A 26,229-nucleotide genomic window follows, 5' to 3' on the forward strand; every position below is an offset into this window, starting at 1 on the left:
GAGAATATATATACCCAATTGAAAACATGTAAATGTACATTCATTCTCCAATTTTTTGATATAGGGCCAAGGCTATTCCTTTTTGATTGGTTTCACTGACTATAGTTCTGCCTCCTTATTCTGGAATAATCTTACATCTATAGAGAGTTGTCTAAGATAACCAGTTTTAGATTCTTTCAAATAGAGTCAGAGCTTAAACACATTTTTCAAGCAATCTCTATGTAGGGTCTGTATAGATTTTTAGGTTTTTTGCTAATCTTTTTCAATTCCTATTCACATTTAATCCCATAACATCTTTTTAGTCACTCACTTTTCCAAGATGATTCACTCTTATAGAAACAACTCTTCATTGAATTCATATCTTATCCATTAGTGAAATGTTTGTTAACTATGTAGAGAACGTAAGGGTGGAGGGCCTAAAATGTCTCGACTAGTGACGATGTCTCTAGATAAATATTTTTGGAAGAAGGTCCCAAGGGATATTAGTAATAATAAAATTAAAATAATGACGTTCACACCCACCAGCGCCGTGACGTTTCCAAGGCTGACCATAAAAGGCCAAAAAGTGAGCAGTGGCCCAATTCCTGGAAATCTTGACCCCTTCTCCAAAACAGTTGGAATAATCCTCCAACTTATTAGCCTATGAAATTATCCAGCCCATAAAAACGAACCACCACATATTTCAGGGCCTTTCACCTTCTGAGATGGTCCATACTCTGTGGAGTGTGTTTCTCCCAGGGCCTCTCTTACCTTTTGAGATGGACTGCATTCTGTTTATGGGATGTGTGTCTCTCTAAATAAATCCACTTCTTACCTATCAAAATTAATTAATTAATTGATAATGTTCCAAAAGTGAAGTAAGGTGCAATGTTACATGGATCTCCCCATCACTCCCAACCAAGTGATAATAACAATGAACAGCATCAGTTGTTTTGTATACTGGGCAGACTGTTATGAACGATACTAATTAGGATATTTGGCACTAACCTATTAAGAATAATTTATAATTGAATCTCATTAGTCTACTCAGAAAATGTACCAAGCAGTTTTCTTTTTTCTTTGTTGAAGTGTAGTTGATTTACAATTTTGTGTTAGTTTAAGGTGTACGGCAAAGTGATTCAGTTATATATATACATTTGTTTTCAGATTCTTTTCCATTATAGGTTATTACAAGATATTGAATATAGTTTTCTGTGCTATACAGTAGGTCCTTGTTTATCTATTTTATATATAGTAATGTATATCTGTTAATCCCAAACTCCTAATTTATCCCTCCTTCCACTCAAGTAGCTTTCTAAGTGCCGGGAATATATCAGAGAACAAATTCTCTCCTCATTATGGAGCATATATTCAGATGTGGCAAGTGGGGGAAGGGAGATACTGACAGCCAGGAAAAAATATGCCAAATAAATAAGTAAATTATATTGTATGTTAGAAAGTGAAAGTTATATAGATTAAAAGCAAAGTGAATCCAGCAGTGGAAATATAAGGATGGGAAATTATTTTTTTAATAATTATGGGAAAGACTCACTGAGAAGCTGACTGAGTTGCAATTTGAAGAGGGTGAGGGAATTAATGTTCAAGACAAAGGAAACAGCTAGTACAGTGGTCCCAAGGCAAGACTATATTTGGTGTGCTTGAGAAATAGCAAGGTGGCCAGTATGGGTGAAGATTAATGAGTGGGGAAGGAATAGAAGTAGATTCAGAGAAGTAAGGAGGGCGGTGGTGGTGGGAGCTGGTCAGCCCCCTGCAGACCACTTTAAGTAGTTCAACTTTTACTCTGAGTGAGATAGAGAGCCTTTGGAGAATTTCAAGTAAATGAATGACACGATCTGATTTAAACTGTAAAAGATTTACTCTAGTCATCTTGTTTAGAATAGATACTAGGGAGGGGTAAAGAGAGTTAGAAGGCTGAGGCAGGATTCTAGGCATCAGATAATGATGACTCTGACCAGGGTCATTGTAACAGATGGAGATATATTTCTAAAGTAATGCAAATAGGATTCCCCAAAGAGCTGGATATAAGATATGGGAGAAAGAGAGGAAACAAGGACGACTCCAAGAATTTTGTCAGAAGAACTGAAAGTTGGTGGTGTTGCCATCAAATACCTTTACTGTGACAGTGAGTGCTTGCTTTGGCAGAACATATACTAAAATTAGAACGAAACAGAGAAGATTAGCATGGTCCCTGCACAAGGATGACACACAAATTTGTGAAGCATTCCATATTTTTGGTGAAAGACTTGTACTCAGAAAACTATAAAACACTGATGAGAGAAATCAAAGGTGACATAAACAGATGGAGAAATATGCCATGTCCTTGGATTGGAGACTCAATATTGTGAAAATGACTATACTACCCAAAGCAATCTACAAATTCAATGCAATCCCTATCCAACTACCAATGGCATTCTTCAGAGAATTAGAACAAAAAATTTTGCAATTTGTATGGAAACGCAAAAGACCCCAAATAGCCAAAGCAATCTTGAGAATGAAAAACGGAGCTGGAGGAATCAGGCTCCCTGACTTCAAACTATAATACAAAGCTACAGTAATCAAGACAGTATGGCACTGGCACAAAAACAGAAATATAGATCAATGGAACAGGATAGAATGCCCACAGATAAACCCACACACATATGGTCACCTAATTTATGACAAAAGAGGCAAGAACATACAAGGGAGAAAAGATAGCCTCTTCAATAAGTGGTGCTGGGAAAACTGGACAGCTACATGTAAAAGAATGAAATTAGAACACTCCCTAACACCATACACAAAAATAAACTCCAAATGGATTAAAGACCTAAATGTAAGACTGGACACTATAAAACTCTTAGAGGAAAACATAGGAAAAACACTCTTTGACATAAACCACAGCTCTTTTTTGACCCACCTCCTAGAGTAATGAAAATAATAACAAAAATAAACAAATGGCACCTAATGAAACTTAAAAGCTTTTGCACAATGAAGGAAACCATAAACAAGATGAAAAGACAACCCTCAGAATGGGAGAAAATATTTGCCAATGAAGGAACTGACAAAGGATTAATCTCCAAAATATACAAACAGCTCATGGAGCTCAATATCAAAAAAACAAACAACCCAATTAAAAAATGGGCAGAAGACCTAAATAAACGTTTCACCAAAGAAGACATACAGATGGCCAAGAGGCATATGAAAATCTGCTCAACATCACTAATCATTAGAGAAATGAAAATCAAAACTACAATGAGGTATCATCTCACACTGGTCAGAATGGCCATTATCAAAAAATCTAGAAACAATAAATGCTGGAGAGGGTGTGGTGAAAAGGGAACCCTCCTGCACTGTTGGTAGGAATGTAAATTGATACAACCACTATGGAAAACAGTATGGAGGTTCCTTCAAAAACTAAAAACAGAACTACCATATGACCCAGCAATCCCACTACTGGGCATATACCCTGAGAAAACCATAATTTAAAAAGAGACATATACCACAATGTTCACTGCAGCACTATTTACAATAGCCAGGACATGGAAGCAACCTAAATGTCCATCAGCAGATGAATGGATAAAGAAGATGTGGCACATATATACAATGGAATATTGTTCAGCCATAAAAAGAAATGAAATTGAGTTATTTGTAGTGAGGTGGATGGACCTAGAGTCTGTCATACAGAGCGAAGTAAGTCAGAAAGAGAAAAACAAATACCGTATGCTAATGCATATATATGGAATCTAAAAAAAAAACAGTACTGATGAACCTAGTGGCAGGGCAGGAATAATTATGCAGACATAGAGAATGGACTTGAGGACTCAGGGTGGGGAGGGGGAAGCTGGGGTGAAGTGAGAGAAGCATCGACATATACACACTACCAAATTCCAAATAGATATCTCGTGGGAAAGCAGCCACATAGCACAGGGAGATCAGCTCGGTGCTTTGCGATGACCTAGAGGGGTGGGAAAGTGAGGGTGGGAGGGAGGCTCAAGAGAGAGGGCATTTGGGGATATATGTATGCATATGGCTGATTCACTTTGTTGTACAACAGAAACTAACACAGCACTGTGAAGCAATTATACTCCAATAAAGATGTATAAAAAAAATCTGACAGTGAAAACCTAGAAGCCATATTGGTAACCCATGGACTTTCCCTATTTACCTCCTGTAATGCCTACTATTACTTTGGTTAGAAAAGTTCTGCTGAAAACTTTTAATGTCTATTTCAGATTGCCTTCTTTATTTTCTTTATGGAGTTGGCTGTGCTCAAAGAATTAGAGCTGAGCTTGAATCTGACTTAGAATTGGTCCCCAGAAATACTCCATTCAGACTTACACAGCAGTCTATTTTGGCACATTTCTTAGTGGCTGTTCATACTTGTTCTCTAACAATTTTTTCCTAGCATCTGAGTCAAGTTCTTGATCTGGTGGCCAACATAACAGATGTCATTAATCTTGATCATAAAAGCTGTCACACAATAATTACAGTAAATTATTTTTTTGTTCATTTGTTTAGGGTTTGTTTGTTTTTTACCCACTGACCTTTGGTGGTTACTATTTAGGCACTTGTTTCTCTGTGTATTTATAAGTTGAGCTGATTGACAGGTCATGATCTATATGAATGATTCTTCTTTCTTTTTATCCATACTCTGATGGTTTTCATGTACTGATAATTGCAGTCAATGTCGAATCTCTCAAAATTTCTTCCTCTCTGACCTAGTTGCTTGGCAGAAAACCTAGAAGTCATCCACACCACTCCATTATCACTCTCATCCATAACCAAGTCTATTTTCTTCTTTATTCTAATATCTGTTAGCTACAGTCTCCTCTCAATGTGCACCACACCTGTTTCAACTCATCCTTAACATTTCTTTCTTGAATTACTTGTGTAGCAAATACAGCAAAAATTACTTATTTAAAAGCCGTCTATAGTTACTTCAACATTCTAGGAATTGCAGAAGTCATCTTTAGGGGCTCATTTGTTTGGAAAAACCCATTAATGGACCCCTGATTATAAAAGCTAAAGACACGTAGCTGAAACTAGTAGGAAAGCTCTACAAACAAAGCAAAATAATTATCCTCAATGTGTGTCAAGATTATTATTTGGCTAAATTATGATGGATTATTACTATTTTTATTTTTCTTACTCTTAGAAGCCCTGGGACCTGGTAAAGCAGTAATATTAGAGAGAGACATCTGATTTGAGTAGAAACAAGTTCCAGAAACATGACAGAATGTTAGAGGAAGCCCTGTGACAGGGCAAGGTTAATAGACACAAGGGAAAGCACTATCTGAAACTCAATTTTAAGTTTTCAGTTTTGTTTTCCTAATGATTTTTTAAATCTTTATTTAAGAATTATCTGCAGTAATATTAGGAAGAAACATGGACAAGAGAACAGAAGTAATCTTAAATAAGGAGGAGAGGTAGTTTGAGAGGTAATCAAAAGATGTAAACATCCACTGAAAAGTTTGAGAACTTTTAGGCACCGGGACTGAATTCCTTGACGGATCACAGGGGAAAGGCTCAAATTACAGATGTTTGGGTATTAAAAGGAAAGTTAACTTTAGATGTGTGGGTATTTTGTGCCCACTTGGGATACATAGCCTGCTTTCAATACTGTTCTTTGTTCTCTTTCTGAGCGATCATTCTGTCTTTCGTATATAACCATATTTCCCTCCTGACTAACCTCTTTCATTAAATCCCTATTATCTTCTATACAAAGTAAAGACTGCTTGCTTGTCCTTTTCTCCTTAACTTCCAAATGTAAATCCTTCCATATCTTTAGATAACCTATATTTTATTCATCCAACTTCCAAGTTCCTTAGTGTGTCATATTTTCACATGCTTCAAAGTCTTTGCACTAATTATACCTGTGATGGAAATATTTCCTCCCTTATCTGAATGACGATTATTGATGCAGTTACAGATTTAGCCCAAGACAGAGCTTTCTTGATCCCCTTTATGTCGAGTTAGGAGATACTTATCCATGCTCTCAAAGTATCCGTGTACACTGCCATCAAAACCTATGCCAGACTCTGCTGTAGTTGCTGATTTTCTTGTTTATGGTGTCATGTTCATCTATGAATTCATACCAACTATCCCAGATACTAGCATCAACTGGGTGTTCAGTAAATATTTCCTAAGTAATCAAATCAATAAGTTATAGTAGTTGGGGAGCCACATGATGCTACAAAAAATACTCATTTACTTTTAATATAAAAACAAAATATTTAGTATAGATCAGTCATAAATTAAATACAATTCAATTTTTGTTTTATCACTTCAGAACTTTAAGTAAATGCATAGATGTATGTGTACAAATACAAGTATTTTCAGATATTTGTAAAATTTTATCATATTGTATCATAATAGTCCTGCTTCTCTCACTCATAAGATAGTATGGATTTTCCCAGTCAGTACATAGAAAGTGAATTATTATTTTTAACAGCTACATAAAATTCCATTGAATGGATGTTCTAAATTTTATTGACAATTGTCTCTTGTTAGACATATGCTTATTTCAAAACTTTCACTATCCTAAATGACTATGCATATTTATATTTGCCTACTTGTCCACTTGTTTCCTCTGGATCTATGCCTATGAGTGAATTCATAAATATCTTGGACTTAAGTGTTTAATAGTAAACACAGGGGGAAAGTCTGTGCTGTGTACATTTTGTACCCTTCTTATGGATATAAAAGGCTGAGGTTTTCTGCAAGTAACTGGGTGTGATGTTCCTGGTTTTTGCAACAGCTGCTTTCAAAAAGGGAAGAACATTACACTCTTCCGAAAAGAATCCATTTATGAAAACATTCATCTCTATGCTGACAAAATATAAAGCAATTTTACCAGAATGAATATAGCTCACATACCACTTTTGGATTTCAACAGGAAGAATAATTTTGGTTGCCACCTAACTTACTACTCTTGTTTTTTTCTAGAAAGAATAAGAGAAATGATTCTTTTCACCATAAATAAGTGACAACATCCTTACACAGGGAACATTAACAATAAAAAAAGATACAAATATCTCAGAACCCCACCAAGTTATATTTGCCCACTTGTACTGGCACTTTATTAAGGATTTAAGTTTTGCTTGAAGTTCAAATTTTCCCTTCTTTCCAATTTCTTCATCCAAAATACAAGTTTCTGGCCTCTGGGATTATGTTCTTCATGATGGAAAGGCATTGTATGATTTGCTTTCCCTTAAGGATTTCTGGGATCTCTTGATAAAGACCTCAAAGAGTTTTCTAACTCTGAAGTAGGATATGCTTAAATGGAAAGGAAAGTGGGCATGGAGTCAAAATGTCACTGTGTCAATCCTTGTTCATCTACATAATAAACAATGTTGGGTAAACCATTTAACTTATTTAAGCCTCAGTATTCTTATCTGCAAGATGAAGAAATTATTAATTATTTCACAAGGTAGCGGGCAAGAGTACATGAAATGTACAGCACATTACCTGAGTAAAGAATGAGTCATTTGCGACTGTTAGCAGACGAGATTAGCTTGTCTTTCACAAAAGCCTTAGTTTCCTCCTCTTTGTTCTTTTGATGTCAGAATTCAGTATTTCGTATTCCTCTTTGTCCCTGGGAATAGGTTTTCCTTCCTCATGTTCAATATCTGATTTTTAGAGTAACTTTTCCTTCATTTTAAAAGAAGAAGTCTAATACTTTCCAATTTTGATACCCATTTCCCAGACCTTATGATTTTGCAGAAAGGAAAAAGACTTCTGCAATGTCTGCTTTCTCTTCTGGATATGCTATTCTGTAGCCCCCTCATACTGGCAATCCTGCTATTTTGTGCATGTATAACAGCACCAGCAAATTTTAATAAACCAAAGGAAGTGCCCTCTTTCCTGCATTCTTGCCTAATGGCTACAACTGGACTCTACTCCTGCCTCATATCCTATGTTTCTGTTTTTAATACTCAAGGAACGCTTGCTCTGTCCTGTGTCCTAATCCTCTCTTATTTGGTCAGCCTGCTATTTCCCCCAACTTTGATCATTCTTATACCTTCACTATTTATTGGACCTAATTTTTAAATGACCTACTTTTATATCCTGCTTTTTTATTCTTTTAAATTTAAATCATATATGCCTGAATTTATTATTGTGGGCAACTTGGCCACAAAATAATCCAGCTGTGAAAGCCAAAGCATCCAGCTCAGAAGACACTTTTAGAAATGCAGTGAAATTCTACTCTCTGGGAGGGTCTCTGGGGTCAACTTCTAATATAATAATATCCTCAGCATAAATAATTTCCATTTTCTTCCATTTTATTACTTATTTACTCATATAATTATTTAAAATAGGGTTATCTTATATTATTGAACTGGAATTTGTTTTGAACCTCCGAGTATCAAGAGCAGAGTTAATAAGTTCTGCTTTTTTAATGCTCTCATAAGACTTTTTTTGGTAACTCTCTAAGTTCTAAATTAGATAGTAAATTCTTCGAGGGCAGGGATCATATTTATTTTTATTTTGCACTTAGGACAGATTCTGGCGTACACTGAGCTGCATTAACTAAATTACATGGACTAATAGATCCATTAAATGAAAATTTTCTCCATGGTCTACTCAGACATTATCTTAGAACAAGACTCAAATGAGAGATTGTATACAAAAAAACTTTTAAACAAAATATTTTGAAATTACAGGATATTCTTTTATTCATTTACTCAGTAAACATATTTTCATTTCGTGCCCAGTATTATGTGCCAAGCTCAAAAAAATTACTTACATTGGAGTAGTTTTTAGCTTTATCCTGTGACTTGTTTTGTTAAACTAAATTTTGTTTTTGATAATTTATTCTAAGATTCATATTCTACACCTCTATTGATATTTTTCTATCTCTTGCAATTTTCCTTATGGGCCTTAATGACACAGTTTTACCTAGTATTTCATTCCCAAATCTTGACATTTTTAGAACTATGTTTTTCTTTACCTTTCCTGGGAGTTCCACATGCTATTACCTATTTATTTGGTAAAGAAATTTCTGCTAGATTGATTATTAACAGATCTTAATGAGCTCATATGTTATTACTCTCTGATACGATGTTTGCATTTTTGTCTAAGAATCATCTCATTAAGTTTTTTCACCATAATAGTTCATAATTCAGATATAGTTTTCACCTAGGTCAAGTTGCTTTCTGTGCACACATATTTTACTCTTACGTTTGAAGAAGTAAATTTTGACACATATTTCAATAATCGTTTGATCCAGATGGTTAAATTTTTTTTTTTTTTTTTTTTTTTAGAATAACAAAAAATATTTTACTAAAACATAAGATTTACAGAAGTTTCCAGACAAGCCATACAAAATGGTCACAAGCTTTTTCTTGAAGGGAGGATTCTACACTTGACAGCAAAGTCACAATGTTATTAGTGAGGGCTGTGATGTTTGTTTAATGTTCCCATTTTGGTTCAAACAATCAAGCTTGTCCATCTACAGTGTCTAAATAAAGTTAGACTTGGCTAGAGAGCATATTCTAAAGAACTGGTTAGCTGCTTTTAACCAATGCAATTAGATCACCATAAAAAGGGGGAAAGGAGCCCATAAAATTAAAATAAAACTACCTTCCCCCCACCACCAAAAAAAAAATAATAATAAAGAAAAACACCCACACCCCTGCAGCTAACCCTGACAACTACCTTCATTCACAGTGCTTTATACTCAAACCATGATGGGGAAATGAATAAAAGCAGAGAAGGGCCACTGCTTTTAAACGTTTCGCAACAATCCAGATGACACTTCTAGCCTCTGCTCATGCTTTACAACAGTGAATCAGGACAAGACATAGATTTGCTAATGTGCATTTAATCACCGAAGGACTGAAGATGTCTGGGCTTTTATTCTGTAATGTTTCTAAAACTGTGTCCATTAAATGCAAACAAAAAAGGAAGAAGTCTTGGCAGAACAGGAGAAGTGATGCACACTTGATGATCGGATCGATTTAAATATTATTCATGGCATATAGCCTAGTCCATGCTCTAGCTGTTTCTATGGCTTGGGCTTCGTTGGTCTTCCACTGCTCCGCTACGTCATTTGCTAATGGATCATCTGGATTGGGAGCACTTAACAAAGCCTGGATCGATAGCAGAACTGTGCGGATCTGCAGTGCTGGGGACCACTTATCTTTCAAAATATCTAAACATATTCTTCCCAACTTGTCTACATTAGGATGATAAATTTTGGTCATGAAACGTACTTTAGGGGCTGCCATTGGGTATTCTTCTGGAAGGAATAGTTCAAGTTGAAAAGTCCCTCCCTCAAAGGGGGAATCCTGAGGGCCAGCAATGACCACATGAAAATAACGGGCGTTGCTCTCATCTGGTTCTGCTTTAATGCCGGGAACTGGCTCTGCCAGCAAACGCTGGGTTTCCTTGATAATCCTGCGGGGCAGCCCGGCCATCTTGTCAGATCCCGAGTTCGGCCTCTGGTCTCCCAGATGGTTAAATTTTATAAATATCTTCTCACCCAAAGGTGAAATTTTCAACATCTGAAAGTAATTCTAGTAAAAACTGTTGAAATGTATTTCTTACATAGTCATAAAGTAAATTGTAGGAAATGCTTTGGCAAAAAGTAACTAGAAGGTAAAAATTCATGTATGATTGGAAAACTTTTGAAAGGGGTTGAAATCAGAGAAAAAGCAAATAAAAATCAGTGGAACTATTTTTCTAAATTAAAAATAAAAGTAAACAGTCAAAACATTCTAGAATATGTTTCTCACATACTGAGAACTAAGATTTACAGTGTTGCAGTGCCAAATATAAACCTCAAATATGCAGGAAGATTTAAAAAGGTGTTTTTTAAGATGCAAGAAACTTGAATGAACTTTCAGGTACTGTAGCAGAATAGCAGGGCTCACACTTCTCCTTTCTCCTCTTATCAGTTCAACCGAGAGGGTCCTGAATTCAAACTCATGTTGACGGTGATTCCCTTTACTTCTCAGAAAAGGGGATTGGTTAAATCCATAAATCGTTTCTTGTTTCTTGGAGCCATATATGCATGTGCTATGTCAATAGAGTACTGAAATTAGCAACCCTGTAGGGCTTTCATCTGCTCTGCATTGCTGTTTTTTTTCTTTTCACTTGTCTGGTGTCAAGTTAAGTAAAAAATTATCTTTCTTGTCTAATTTCTAAGACAATACAAGTTGAACTTTTTTATGTTCCTTCAAGATACATATTATTCCTCTTTTTGAAACCACTAACCCTTAACTCTCCTTTCAGTCAAACTTTTACTGTATCTGTTCCTGGAAATGGCAGTGGCCAGTTGCAGAATAAGAGAATTGTCATCTATCACATTTCTTTAGAATGTTTTCACAGGGGCTAGAAGAAAATATTTACACAATGGTCTGGTGAAAAAAAAAAAAGTGGGATGGGAATAATGGGAAGTGGCCCCTTTCTTGTAGGATTGCAGTGTAATTGCTTCTGAGATTAGTAAGAATGATGAATTGTTACACAGTGGTGGGGAAGTTCTGAGTGGGTGACCCAGAGAGACATTGTCGTTGGATTTTGTTCTGCTCTAGCTTATCTCCCCTGGCTGTGATCACTGCTGAAAAAAATGAAGAGATAGGAACCATTTTAAATGATCTCAGTCCTCGCCTGGGCTCTCAGTTCTGTCATTAGGCTCATTGTACCACAATCTGTGCTATGTCACTTTCTCATATTTCACATAAAAAAAAAAATCACTTCACTGAAGCGCTTCTCACCAAATTCCTTATTGACCTCTACATCACAAATCAAAAAACTCTTGCCAGCCCTCATTTTATTTGATATGTCAACATTATTTGACACATGGACTATTTTCTTTTTGTTTGTTTGTTTCTAATATTTTATTTTCTTGAGTATAGTGTTTCATTCTCCAGGATTTTCTCATATATACCTGAACATTTCTCCTCTCTTTTTCTTTGAAAACTTTTTCTGCTTTATTTAACCACTCCATACTGGAGCTTCTTGTATGTTCATCATTACCCATACTCTCGTGGCAAGTGACCTCTTTGATTTCTGTGTCTTCAATTGCCATCTGCATACTCTCAAGCTTACATCTCCAGTCCAGATTTCTCCTCCATGATTCTTAATTGCACATGTATTGTTTACTTATTGCCTCCTCTTGGATGTTTCAAAGAGATTTCAAATGTCACATGCCCAATTTTGAACTTGCTACCTTTCATTCCAAATCTGCCCTTTTTCCATCCAGTGTCTTTATCATAGTTAATGATAACCTTATCTGTTGTGCAATCCATAATCTTGAATTCTTTCACCCCTTCACCATCAATCATCAAGGTTTATCTTTTAGACTACCAGAATGTATTTTGCCCATATCCACGTGTTTTTTTCTCCCTCTATTCTTGGATCTCAAGAAGACATAATAGAATCACTGATATCCTTGAGCTATGGCACATTGTCATTATGTGTACATGTGTACACCTTATTTATTTAGTCAGTCAGTCATTTATTTCTAGGAATAATTAAATGCTGTTGAACCCACCGCTACATCCAACATCCATACCATATGTCATTTATTACTGAGCCTCGTTAAAGCCTCCTATCTTGCATTATTACATCTACTTTTGCCCTTTTGCAAGCTCTTTTTGTAATGTAGCCAGAGTAATTGTTGAAAATAGAAATTTGACCATATTACTATCTTGTTGGCTACCACTCAGGATCTTCTTTATGCCCTTAAGAAAAAGTTCTTAACATGGCTTTGAGTGTTCTGTGAGATCTGTCCCTGCCCTGCCTCTAAACTCATCAAATGCCAATCTCATCCTCAGTTTCTATGTTGCAGCCATACTGCATTTGTAACTCCTTCAATGCAACAGTCTATTTCTTACCTCATGAACTAGAAACATGCTTTCCGTTCTGCCTGGAGAAACTTCTGCTCTCTTATGGTAGCTATATAACTCATCCTTCAGAGCTCACCTTATAGGACACTTTCCCCTGGATGTCATACAAACCCTCTAGAATTGGTTGTTAGAGGTTAAGTCCACTTGCTATGTTCTTGCCCTCTATATCACATAGAACAGTTTATTTGCTTATGTTTATGTCTATCATCCCTCCTAGACTATATGCTCAATGAAATGAGATGCCTTGAATGAATGAATTCCTAATGTATCCCAAAAAACTAACAGTATTTAATACAAGTAGATGTTTAAATATATTTGTTTATTAAATGCAAAAATATAAAATATGGAGTGGAAACCATATTGTATTGAGTTTAGCTGGGTGAAAGGAAAAGCAAATTGTGAACAAAAACTGCTTTCTCACAAAGAACTCTTAAAAAGGAAAAGCTGGAATTGCAAGTCTTTGCTGAAGAATATTGGGAAACTCAAATATCAAATGCTGAGGAATGTCAAGTACGAGCATGAAATCTCAGCTACCAGGAATAGATCAGAGTCTAGAGTTAAAGCAAAGAGTTTATATTACAGGATGTGTGGTGGGAAAAGAGCAAGAAAAGATTGAGAACAAGAAGAAAGGTCATTGTCAGATTATCCATAACGTATTCAATAACTGCTGTGTACAAAAAGTGTAGTTGTGTTTGACTAGCTTAAAGAACAAATGCAAAGCTAAGCAGATGATAATTTTCAGGGGGATCGTGAACATGGAGGGGCACCCATAACATTACTTGGTAGAGAAAAATAATTTATACTCAATATGGGTGTAATCTAGGCCAGCTGTAAACCATAAGAGTGTGATATTAGGTAGGTTAGCCATGGCAATTGTTGGATGGAGTAGAGAGAAAGATATCTAGTCTGTGGCTGGTGATAAAATGGTACAAAGACAACATATTGCTTTTGTCTCATAAATATCTGTTGGAAGGCAGGACCCCCAGTTTTGAAGCACTCATTGATTTGGAGAGGAAGTCAAGACAGTAAGTGAAGCACAAGTGGATCATCTGGAACAAATGACTGGAACTGGTACATGACAAAAACTATCACAAGGCACGAACAAAAGCAGAAGTCCATTTACTAGAATTGGGGGAAAAGAAAATCGGTGTATGATGGAATCAAAGCCAACTATTTGTCAATAAGCAGCCTGTAATGCACTATTTATATACAACAAGCATCACATTATGCCAACATCCACACTTTATATGTTCAACGTAAATGATGAGTTTGCAAGTGTGAAGCTTAAATTTGTACTCAATGTGCTAGAATATTAGGGAAAATAATCTGAGAAAAAGGACAATATTGAGTTAATTAAAGTGAAGAGCACAAAGGAGTCAGAACACATTGCGCTCTGGGGTTTTGAGGGGAAAAAAAATCAGATATGAGGGACAAAGAACTTTCAAGGAAAGCTGAAAAATAATAGTTGAAGAGTTTGAAACTAAGGGAGTCCTGGCACTCTATCACAAAGGATAGTTAGGTCTAGATCACCATTCTTCATGAACTGCAACAGAAGACTAGATAATTAATGGACTGTTTATTCAGTGATTGGTAGAGCCTAAAAAAAGAAAAATTGATCAGCATTACAAAGAGACTATAACTCAGGCAAATTAGAAAGAGAACACAGATATTCTCAACAATTGGGTGGTGGAAGGCTGAGTAAGGCATGGGTGTGTTCCATGATTTGTATAATAATACTATAAATCTGCAATTTGTATGTAGAGATTTTTAAAACAGCAATACAGAAGTTTATTTCGTTATAAAAACACTAGGTGATTCTAACAAAGCTAATGACTTCATTTAGAGAAGGAATAAATGGGAGAATGGACACAAGGACTTTGCTAACAAGCCCAAAATCTGTTCCAAAATCCAAAATGAGTTCCAAAATCTGGTACCACCTCTTTCTCTATTCCTGTTCCTTCTTCCTTTTGCCATGCACAATTCCATATAAAAATATAAAAGTTTTCCTACCAAATTATCTTCTAACTTTCAGGTGCACTCAAAATTTTTCACATCTTCAGTTTTCCCCAAAATGGCTCTCATTGAAGGGTTTGCCTTGCACCATGTATTGCTGTAAACCTGAAAGATGGGGCTAAAGCTAGAGATTTCCCTTTTCTTTATCCTCCATCAAAAAGCATTCAATGCGACTTCTCTGTTGGCGCAGTGGTTAAGATTCCGCCTGCCAATGCAGGGGATGCGGGTCCGAGACCTGGTCCGGGAAGATCCCACATGCCGCAAAGCAACGAATCCTGTGCGCCACAACTACTGAAGCCTGTGTGCCTCTTGCAGAACAACTAAGCCTGTGTGCCGCAACTACTGAAGCCTGCGCACCTAGAGCCCATGCTCCACAACGAGAAAAGCCACCACAATGGGAAGTCTGCGCACCGCAACAAAGCCCCAATGCAGCCAAAAATAAATAAATAAATAAATTTATTTAAAAAAAAAAAAAGCTCACTAAGATTTTCTAAACAGCTTTATTGAGGTAAAATTGATATACACTACGCTGCACATACTTAAAGTGTTCAGTTTTTTATTTTTGATAAACAGGTTTGTACCTGTGAAACTATCAACACAATCAAGACAATGAACATATCAATTACCCTCCGAAAGTTGCGTCATTTTTACCCCTTGGTGTAATTCCTCCTTTTCACCCTTCCCAATCTATCCCTAAGCAACCACTCCTTCCAGACACAATAGATTAGTTTGCATTTTCCAGAATTCTATATAAATAAGATCGCAAAGTATAAGATTCATTGCTGTTGTAACACGTATCAACAGTTCATTCCTTTGTAATGCTGAGTAGTAGTCTCACTGTTCGTTTACCCACTTAGCAGTTGAAGGACATTTGGTTTGTTTCTAGTTTTTGCCCATTACAAATAAAACTGGTGCAAACATTCATGTACAAGTCACTAAATGGATATATGTTACCATTTCTCTTAAGTAAAACCTTAGAAGTTTGTTTAGTGTTCAAAAAATAATTGCCAAATTATTTTTGAAAGTGCTAACATCATTTAAATTCCATTAAGACTGTAGGAGAGTTCTAGATCCTTAACATCCTCAGCAACATTTTATGTAGTCAGTCTTTGTAATTTAAAACAGTCTATTAGGTATGTAGCTGTATCTCATTGTGGGTTTATTGATAATTTGCATTTCCTTATGGACTAATGGTGTTTCGAATCTTTCCGAGTGCTTTTTGCCATCCTGTACATTCTTTGGCGAAGTGTCTGTACAAATTTCTTGCTTATTTTTAAAATAAGGTTGGTTGTTTTCCTATGATTGAGTTTTGAGAATTTTTTATGAATTTAGAGTACAAGTCCTTTATCAGATACATGATTGGCAAATACTTCTCCCAGTCTGTGGCTTGTCTTTCATTCTTTTGTGACTTTTAAAGAGCAAAACTTTTTAATTTTGATGATGTGCAACTTATCAAATTGTTGTCTTCATTATGGCAGTTTTATAAAAAAACTCGAAATAGGCTAGTGTTAATCCTCCAACGTGTTCATCACTTTCAAATTTGTTATGGCTATTCTAGACCCTTTGCAGTTCCAAATAAAATTTAAAATCAATTTTCCAGTTTTTATGAAAAAATGCTCACTGGGATATTGTTTCCGGTTACATTGAATTTAGAAATCAAATTGAGAAGCATTGAAATCTTAATAATATCTTCTAACCCAAGAACGCAGTATACCTCTCGAATTATTTAAGTCTTCTTTAATTTCTTTCAGGAATATTGTGTAGTTTAGAGTGTATAGGACTTTCACATTTTTGGTCGAATTTATTCCTAAATATTTTGTATAATTTTGATACTACTACAAATGGAATTTATTTTTTCAATTTTAATTTCTGATTTTTTTGTTGCTTGAGTTTTGTATATTGATCATTTATCCTGCAACTCTGCTAAACTCAATTACTAGTTCTAGTAGTCTTTTTGTAGATTCTATTAGATTCTATTCTATTAGATTGTAATCGTCCTACACAGACGATTGTGTCATCTGCAAAACAAGACTGTTTTACTTCCTTTTCAGTATGGATGCTTTTATTTCTTTACCTTGACTGATTGTACTGGTTAGTATCTCCAGTACCATGTTGAATAGAAATGATTAAAATGAACATTTTTGTCTTTTGATCTTAAGGAGAAAGCATTCAGTCTTTCAGCATTAAATATGATTTTAGCTGTAGGTTTTTCATAGGTGCCCTTTATGTACCTAGTTCACTAAGAGTTTTTATTGGGAATTGATACAACACTTTGTGAAAGGCTTTTTTACATCTATCAAGTTGATTGAATTATTTTTCTGTTTAAGTGTCTTAATATAATGAGTTGTATATAATGATTTTTGAATGTTAAATTAACCTTACATTTTTGGGATGAACCCTGCTTGGTCATGATATATTATCATTTTATAAATTGTTAGATTTTATTTGCTAACATTTTGTTTAGAGTTTTGTATATATGTTTTTGAGAGATATTCATATGTAATTTTCCTTCCTTATAATGTCTTTTTCTGGTTTTGATATCAAGTCATATTGGCCTCATAGAACATGTAGGAAAGTAGTCACTACTTTTTATTTTCTGGAAATGTTTGTTTAGAATTGGTATTATTTTTTTTCCTTAAACATTTGTTAGAATTTACCAGTGAAGCCAATGGGAGTTGGAATATTCATTGTGGGAAGATTTTTAGTAAGTTTAATGCATATACATATATATGTATTAGATGTATGTTTATATGTTTTCAGGTTGTTTCTTCTTCAGTGGTCTTTTGTAGTTTGTGCTTTTTAAGGAATTTGTCCATTCGATATAAACTGTCAATTTATTGGCAAAGAGTATTTATACTAATTTATACTATACCCTTATTTTCATTTAATTCTGTAGAATTTCCAGTGATTCCCATTCTTAATATTGGCAATTTGTGCCTTTCTTTTTCCTAATCAGGCTAGTTTTAGTTCTAACCATTTTATTTGCATTCTCAGAGAACCAGGTTTGGGTTTCATTTATATTCTCTATTTTTCTGTTCTTTATTTCATTGATTTCAGCTTTGATCTTTAGTAATTTCTATCTTCTACTTACTGGGTGGAATTTTCTCTTCTTTTTCTAGTTTCTTAAATTGATGCCATTAATTGAGACCTTTCTTCTTTTTTAATATAGCTGTTTAGTGCAATAAATTTCCCCTTAAGTACTGTTTTAGTGACGTCCCACAAATTTTGATGTGTTGTGTTTTCATTTTTATTCATTCCTAAATATTTTTTAATTTCTTTTTTGATTTTTTCTTTTTGAACCCAACAGCACATTAAAAGGATCATACACCATGATCAAGTGGGGTTTATCCCAGGGATGCAAGGATTCTTCAATATATGCAAATCTATCAATGTAATACACCATATTAACAAATTGAAGAATAAAAACCATAAGATCATCTAATAGATGCAGAAAAAGCTTTTGACAAAATTCAACACCCATTTATGATAAAAACCCTCCAGAAAGTAGGCATAGAGGGAACTTACCTCAACATAATAAATGCCATATATGACAAACCCACAGCCAACATTGTTCTCAATGGTGAAAAACTGAAACCATTTTCACTAAGATCAGGCACAAGACAAGGTTGTCCATTCTCACCACTGTTATTCAACATAGTTTTGGAAGTTTTAGCCACAGCAATCAGAGAAGAAAATGAAATAAAAGGAATCCAAATCAGAAAAGAAGAAGTAAAGCAGTCACTGTTTGCAGATGACATGATACTATACATAGAGAATCCTAAAGATGCTACCAGAAAACTACTAGAGCTAATCAACGAATTTGGTAAAGTAGCAGGATACAAAATTAATGCACAGAAATCTCTTGTATTCCTATACACTAATGATGAAAAATCTGAAAGAGAAATTAAGGAAACACTCCCATTTACCACTGCAACAAAAAGAATAAAATACCTAGGAATAAACCTACTTAAGGAGACAAAAGACCTGTATGCAGAAAACTACAAGACACTGGTGAAAGAAATCAAAGACGATACAAACAGATGGAGAGATATACTATGCTCTTGGATTGGAAGAATCAACATTGTGAAAATGACTATACTAGCCAAAGCAGTCTACAGATTCAATGCAATCCCTATCAAACTACCAATGGCATTTTTCACCGAACTAGAACAAAAAATTTCACAATTTGTATGGAAAAACAAAAGACCCCGAATAGCCAAAGCAATCTTGAGAAAGAAAAACAGAGCTGGAGGAATCAGGCTCCATGATTTCAGACTATACTACAAAGCTACAGTAATCAAGAGAGTATGGTACTGGGACAAAAACAGAAATGTAGATCAATGGAACAGGATAGAAAGCCCAGAGATAAACCCATGCACCTATGGTCACCTTATTTTTGATAAAGGAGGCAAGAATATACAATGGAGAAAAGACAGTCTCTTCAATAAGTGGTGCTGGGAAAACTGGACAGCTACATGTAAAAGAATGAAATTAGAACATTCCCTAACACTATACAGAAAAATAAACTCAAAATGGATTTCTTCTTTGACCATTGGATTATTAAAAGTGAGCTATTTTGGTTTCCAAATATTTGAGGTTTTCCAGAGATATTACTGTTATTGATTTCTACTCCCATTGTGATCAGAGAAGATATTTTGTATGATTTGAATTACTTTAATTTGTTGAGAATTTATTTATGCCCCAAAACATTATCTATCTTAGGAAATGTTCTGTATGCACTTGAAAAGAATGTAAGTTCTGTTGTTATAGGAAGAAATATTCTGTATATGTTGTTCAGGTTATGTTGATTGATAGTGTTGTTCTGTTCTATTCCTACTGATTTTCTGCCTACTTGTTTTACAAATTGTTGAGAGAGATTTTGAAATATCCTACTATAATTCTGGATCTTCTATTTCTCCTTGTAGTTTTATAAGTTTTTGCTTCATGGATTTTGAAGCTCTGATGTTAATTTCACAAACATTTAGGATTGATATGCACTCTTGATAAATGTACCATTTATCATTATGAAATGATTTTCTTTATTTCTGGACATATTTATTCTCTGAAATTACTTTGTGCTAATTTTAACATAGTCACTCTGTCTTCCTTTAAATTGGTGTTAGCATGGCATGTCTTTTTCCAATCTTTTACTTTTATTCTACTTTTTCTTTATATTATTTAGACATTATATAGTTGAATTTTGATTTTTAATCCAGTCTGCCAATTTCAGCCTTTTAATTGGGTGTGCTCTATTTACATTTAATGGGATTATAGATACAGTTGGGTACAAATCTACTATCTTGCTCTTTATTTTCTACTTCTCCAATCTATTCTTTGTTCATTTTCCCTCTCTTTTATGCCTTCTTTTGGATTAATTAAATACTTTTTATGATCTCATATTATCTACTTTATTGGCTTATTAGCTATAACTCTGTTTTATTATCTTAGTGGCTGCTTTAGGTTTATAGTATACGATTTTAGCTCACCATAGTCTGCCTTTGACTACTTTACACAGGATAAATAAACTTTATAATAATATTCTTTCATTTGTGTTTTCATCCTTTGTGTTATTATTTTCATACATTTTCCTTTTACATGTTATAAGCTCACCTTGTATAGCTGTTATTCTTGTTTAAACAATCAATTATTTTTAAAAATAAATAATGATAAAAACCACATATTTACCTATGTAGTTACCATTTCTGGTGTTCTACATTCCTTGTGTTGAACCGTATTTCTATCTAATACCATTTTTATTCTGCCTGAAAGACTTCCATTAACATTTCTTGTGGTGTGGGTCTACTGGTGATGAATTATTTCAGCTTTTTAAAGTGAAACAAAAAATCTTAAAATTTGTATGGAAACACAAAAGACCCCGAATAGCCAAAGCAATCTTGAGAAAGAAAAATGCAGCTAGAGGAGTCAGGCTCCCTGACTTCAGACTATACTATAAAGCTACTGTAATCAAAAGAGTATGGTACTGGTACAAAAACAGAAACGTAGATCAATGGAACAGGACAGAAAGCCCAGAAATAAACCCACACACCTATGATCAAGTAATCTATGACAAAGGAGACAAGATTATACAATGGAGAAAAGACAGTCTCTTTAATAAGTGGTGCTGGGAAAACTGGACAGCTACATGTAAAAGAATAAAATTGGAATGCAACTTCTTAAGACATTGATTGAAAGTCTTACCTGAGCAGGTAACTTCTTGTAAAAGAATAAAGTTAGAACACTCTCTAACACCATATATAAAAAATAAACTCAAAATTGATTAAAGATCTACATGTAAGACTGGATACTATAAAACTCTTAGAGAAAAATGTAGGCAGAACACTCTTTGATATAAATCACAGCAATATCTTCTTTGATCCATCTCCTAGAGTAATGGAAATAAAAACAAAAATAAACTAATGGGACCTAATTAAACTTAAAAGCTTTTGCACAGCCAAGGAAACCATCAACAAAACAAAAAGGCAACCTACTGAATGGGAGAAAATATTTGCAAATAACATGACCAACAACGGGTTAATATCCAAAATATACAAACAGCTCTTGCAGCTCAACATCAAAAAAAAAAAAACAAAAAAACCTGATTTAAAAATGGGCAGAAGACCTAAATAGACATTTCTCCAAAGAAGACATTCAGATGGCCAACAGGCACAAGAAAAGATGCTCAACTTCACTAATTATTAGAAAAATGCAAATTAAAACCACAATGAAATATCACCTCACACCAGTCAGAATGGCCATCATCAAAAAGTCTACAGACAATAAATGCTGAAGAGGGTGTGGAGAAAGGGAACCCTCCTATGCTTTTGGGGGGAATGTAAATTGGTACAGCCACTATGGAGAACAGTATGGAGGTTCCTTAAAAAAACAGAGCCACCATGATCCAGCAATCCCACTCCTGGGCATATATCTTGAGAAAACCATGGTTCAAAAGGATACATGCCCCCAAATATTTTTTGCAATACTGTTTATAATAGCCAAGACATAGAAGCAACCTAAATGGCCACCAACAGATAAATGGATAAAGAAGATGTGGTACTTATATACTATGGAGTATTACTCAGCCATAAAAAAGAATGAAATAATGCCACTTGCAGCAACATGGATGGACCTGGAGATTATCACAGAAAGTGAAGTCAGAGAAAGACAAATGTCATATGGTATGGTTTATATGTGGAATCTAAAAAGAATGGTACAAATGAACTTATTTACAAAACAGAAATAGGCTCACAGACATAGAAAACAAACTTATGGTTACCAAAAGGACAAGTTGGGGGAGGTAGGGATAAAGTAGGAGGTTGGGATTAACATATAAACACTATTATATATAAAATAGATAATCAACAAGGACCTACTGTATAGCACATGGAACACTATTCAATACTTTGTAGTAACCTATATGGGAAAAGAATCTGAAAAAGAATAAATACATGTATATGTATAACTGAATCACTTTGCTGTACACCTGAAACTAACACAATGTTGTAAATCGGCTATACGCCAGTATAAAATAAAAGTTAGGAAAAAAAATACTATTCAACCTCCTTTATTCCTAATGCAGAAAAAAACCAGTGAGAATTGTCTCTATTTCTATTTTTTTTTCTTATATCTTAAATCCCTTTCTCTTTTTTCCTTTTAGCAAAGTGCTTCTCATACTTTAGGACACAATTTAAGCATCTTATCACAGAAAAGAGTTTTCTAACTGTTTGTTCCTGTCTTCTAGTTGGCGTGACTAGTTCTTTCTTTATTTTTCACACTGTGCTTAGAAACTACGTTTATTATTGCTATTAGATGTATTTCTCTTACTTGAATTTGACTTATTTAGAGCTAAAATCAAATCTTGTATATTTTTATTTCACAATTTGTAGAATTTGTAACAGTCTTGGCTAATTTTATTGCTGCTCTTCATCCCATTAGAAAAGAAAAAGGAATGAAATAATGCCATTTGCAGCAACATGGATGGACCTAGAGATTGTCATGCTGAGTGAAGTAAGTCAGACAGAGAAAGACAAATATCATATGACATCGCTTATTTGTGGAATCTAAAAAAATGGTACAAATGAACTTATTTACAAAACAGAAATAGAGTCACAGATGTAGAAAACAAACTTATGGCTACCAGGGAGGAAAGTGGGGGTGGGGGGAGGGAGAAGGACAAACTGGGAGATTGGGATTGACATACACACAGTGCTATATAAAAAATAGATAACAAATAAGGACCTACTGTAGAGCACAGGGAACTTTTCTCAATACTCCATAATGACCTATACAGGAAAATACTCTAAAAAAGAGTGGACATATGCATATTTATAACTTATTCACTTTGCTGTACACCTGAAACTAACACAACATTGTAAGTCAACTATACTCCAATAAAAATTTTTAAAAAGAGAAGAAAAGAAATGCAAGTGCTTTCTATAGGTAATCTGCCCAAAATTATTCATTAGACATATTTGATTATGCAAATAATATTAAAAGTTGTTATAACACTCAAGCTTTCGTGATTTAATTATATTTTGCCTATTTTACTTTAATTTTTTGACATAATTTAACTACAAAACAATAGCTATTTTATGCTTCTAATATATTAGTCCAAAACAAAGTGCAGAAATTTAAAATATTCAATTCAATAACAACAGTATATAATTCAGTATTTCCCCTTTAATTTTTATAAATCTGTAGTGAGTGTTTCTCAGTTTTCTTTGGTTGTTTCATGTCCCAAATGGAAGAAAACATCAGCACGAAAGAGAACCTCCCACTTTTAATTACTTCCCGTTTCTGGTTGACTCCACCTCCATTATGAAGTCTTTCTGTTTTTTTGTGGATGTGAAATGATTTTTAGAATTCTTAGTGGTCCTCTTCTTTAGGAGACCATTCCTAGGGAATAATACAAGAAGATTTAAGTATCATAAAACTTTGGAATGGACAAACTCAGAATGGTGCTACATGAAAACTCTGGATCTACTGGTAAAAGCTTCTCATTTGTTCTATTTACCCTTTAATGGAGTATAACAATATTCTGGCAGTCAGTGGATCTGATTTAATAGTGATGGGCATCAGGAGGGTAAGTTATAGGAAAAGGGCAATAAGCCTATAAGGCAGTACCTTTTATCTTCCATAGATTCTAAATTGAAGATGTGAGATAAGGATAAGATTTGGCATCAAGTCTGTAAAACTGCTGAGGTGCAATTAAGTAAGGAACTAAAACTAACTGAATTGTATTGAGTTTGAAACTAACAGTTGTTAGAAAAATAGAACAAGTAGGAATGCATATTGATTGAAAGTTGATTCCCTAGAGGACATTTAGAATAACACCCCTGAGTGTTGAAATCTACTTCGTGACCTATGTGGATGCATTAAACTTATTTAGCATTCTTACTCTTTTTTTTCAAGCTTTTAGACTGAGGTATAACATACCACATGAAAGCATAGGTCGTAAATGCACAGTTCAGTGAGTTATCACAGAGGAGTGACTACATAGCGTTTTTACTTTTAAATTACTGTTGGGTGAGAGTAAGAAGGAGAATTGAGTGATAGAGCATTTTATGCTATTTTTGGAGATAAGTCCCAATAGTGGGGGTTTTCAAATATGAACTTTGTCACTTTTTACTCCAATGTATTGTTCAACTACTATTTAGCAGGCACTGTGCCAGGTACTGGTGAAACTGGTGAACGTGATAGATATAATTCATTCCCTCATGGAACTTGCCATCTAATAATGTGGATCAGGTAGGCTTGGAGATGAGGGTATCAGTGGTTGAATATTGCTCTGTGCCTGAAGGGAGAACTGCCCACTTCTAAGTTTCATCAATGCCTTTTCAGTTTTCCAGGTTTTAAGGCTCAATCTTGCAATGCTTTTTCCATCCCCAACTCTCTTCTAATTCCTCGCCCCTAGATTGCCTATAAACATGAACGTTTTCAAAGCTACTTCACTGAGGCTGTATGATCCTGGGTACGAATTTTTCCTGCCTGCCTTGCCATTTAGGGGGAAGGATATTCTGTCTTGGTTTGACCTTCTTTGTTAACCTCAAACCTCTGAAACCGTCTGTCTCCTCCAAAGCCTCTTTTCGGGAAGACTCTACTTTTGCTCTCTTTCGTCTTTTCACAGAATTTAGAAGATGTTCTGCCCACTTAAGTCCCTTCACTATTGCTGTGGTCTCAGTTCTCAGTGCCTGTTTGGTCACCCGTTCTCTTGGTGAGTACATTGTCAAATTTACTCACAACCTTAGCCCACTGTGACAAGAGTCACTAAAAAGCAAATAATTCTCCTGAAGGCTAAATAGCATCTAAAAACATGCTTCATGGTTTCAAAGTAGAAGATAATAGGAAAATATCTCCATTTCAATTTCCATTTGAGTCAATAAGTTTCTGTTAGATTTTAACTAGCATTTTAAAAATTCATGGTATTTTCCATATATGTGTGAAATAGGCACTAAATTCCTTACAACTGGTCTTTCCATCCTCACCCTCAGCCTTCTTTCTACCAATCTTAGGATTCTGGAGAAACTTACATAGCTTATCCCTATAAAATTTTGTAATATCTTTTTTTATAGTAAACTATCCATGAGAATATATAAATTGACGTTATAAAGAATATCAGCCATTAAATACCATACATTAGATACCATACAGTATTGGATTACCCAGATTTACTGGTTTTATGTCATTGCTTAATTTGAAGCCTGTGATACTGACATTTGTTTTTTTAATTTCTATGAAATAACATTCTCCTATTGTACCATGGATAGGTGCAGAAATATTTCTCAAATCTGGCTTTGAAAAATAAATAAGTAATCTAAAGAATAATAATTTTCTACTTGCTCTTTGGATCTTGACCAATTGCTGCCTTTACTTATTGTTACAGGAGGAACAGACAAGGAGCTGAGGCTAACGGCTGGTGAAAACAAGTGTTCTGGGAGAGTGGAGGTGAAAGTCCAGGAGGAGTGGGGAACTGTGTGTAATAATGGCTGGGACTTGTCCACAGTCTCCGTTGTTTGTAGGCAGCTGGGATGTCCAACTGTTATCAAAGCCACTGGATGGGCTAATTCCAGTGCAGGCTCTGGACGCATTTGGATGGATCATGTTTCTTGTCGAGGGAATGAATCAGCTCTCTGGGATTGCAAACATGATGGGTGGGGAAAGCATAACTGTACTCACCAACAGGATGTTGGAATCACCTGCTCAGGTAAGACTTGCATAAGTCAAGCCTTAACATGAAATGCTTTATGAAAAAAAATCTATGGGTTAAAAATTAAAAGGAGCCAGTTTTCTGTAAGTAATCTAGTCCACATATAAAATTACCCAATCCATTGCAAAAAGACCAGAAAACACATGACAAAGCCCATATTAAAAAAAAAAATCAAAAGAGATTCTG

General features: G+C 34.8%; 1 protein-coding gene and 1 pseudogene across 5 annotated transcripts in view; one reads left to right on the top strand and one right to left on the bottom strand.

Annotated features, from left to right (window-relative positions):
- Positions 1-9,220: 9,220 nt before the first annotated feature.
- Positions 9,221-10,421, bottom strand: LOC309640912 (ubiquitin-conjugating enzyme E2 N pseudogene; annotated as a pseudogene). Its single transcript has one exon. The product of its transcript is annotated as a ubiquitin-conjugating enzyme E2 N pseudogene (transcript).
- Positions 10,422-20,051: 9,630 nt separating this feature from the next.
- CD163 (CD163 molecule) overlaps positions 20,052-26,229 on the top strand; it is a 39,914-nt gene continuing 33,736 nt past the window's right edge. For all 4 annotated transcript variants that reach the window (XR_014252415.1, XR_014252416.1, XM_082420165.1 and 1 more), the window contains exons 1-3: positions 20,052-23,822; positions 24,964-25,050; positions 25,720-26,040. Coding sequence is in view for 2 of the 4 variants with exons in the window: in XM_082420165.1 (XP_082276291.1) it covers positions 23,777-23,822; positions 24,964-25,050; positions 25,720-26,040 (454 nt within the window). In the remaining 2 variants the exon portion in view is untranslated. The remainder of the gene's footprint in view (positions 23,823-24,963; positions 25,051-25,719; positions 26,041-26,229) is intronic.

Source organism: Balaenoptera physalus, assembly GCF_965194825.1.
Source record: "Balaenoptera physalus genome assembly, chromosome: 13".
Lineage (NCBI taxonomy): Eukaryota > Metazoa > Chordata > Mammalia > Artiodactyla > Balaenopteridae > Balaenoptera > Balaenoptera physalus.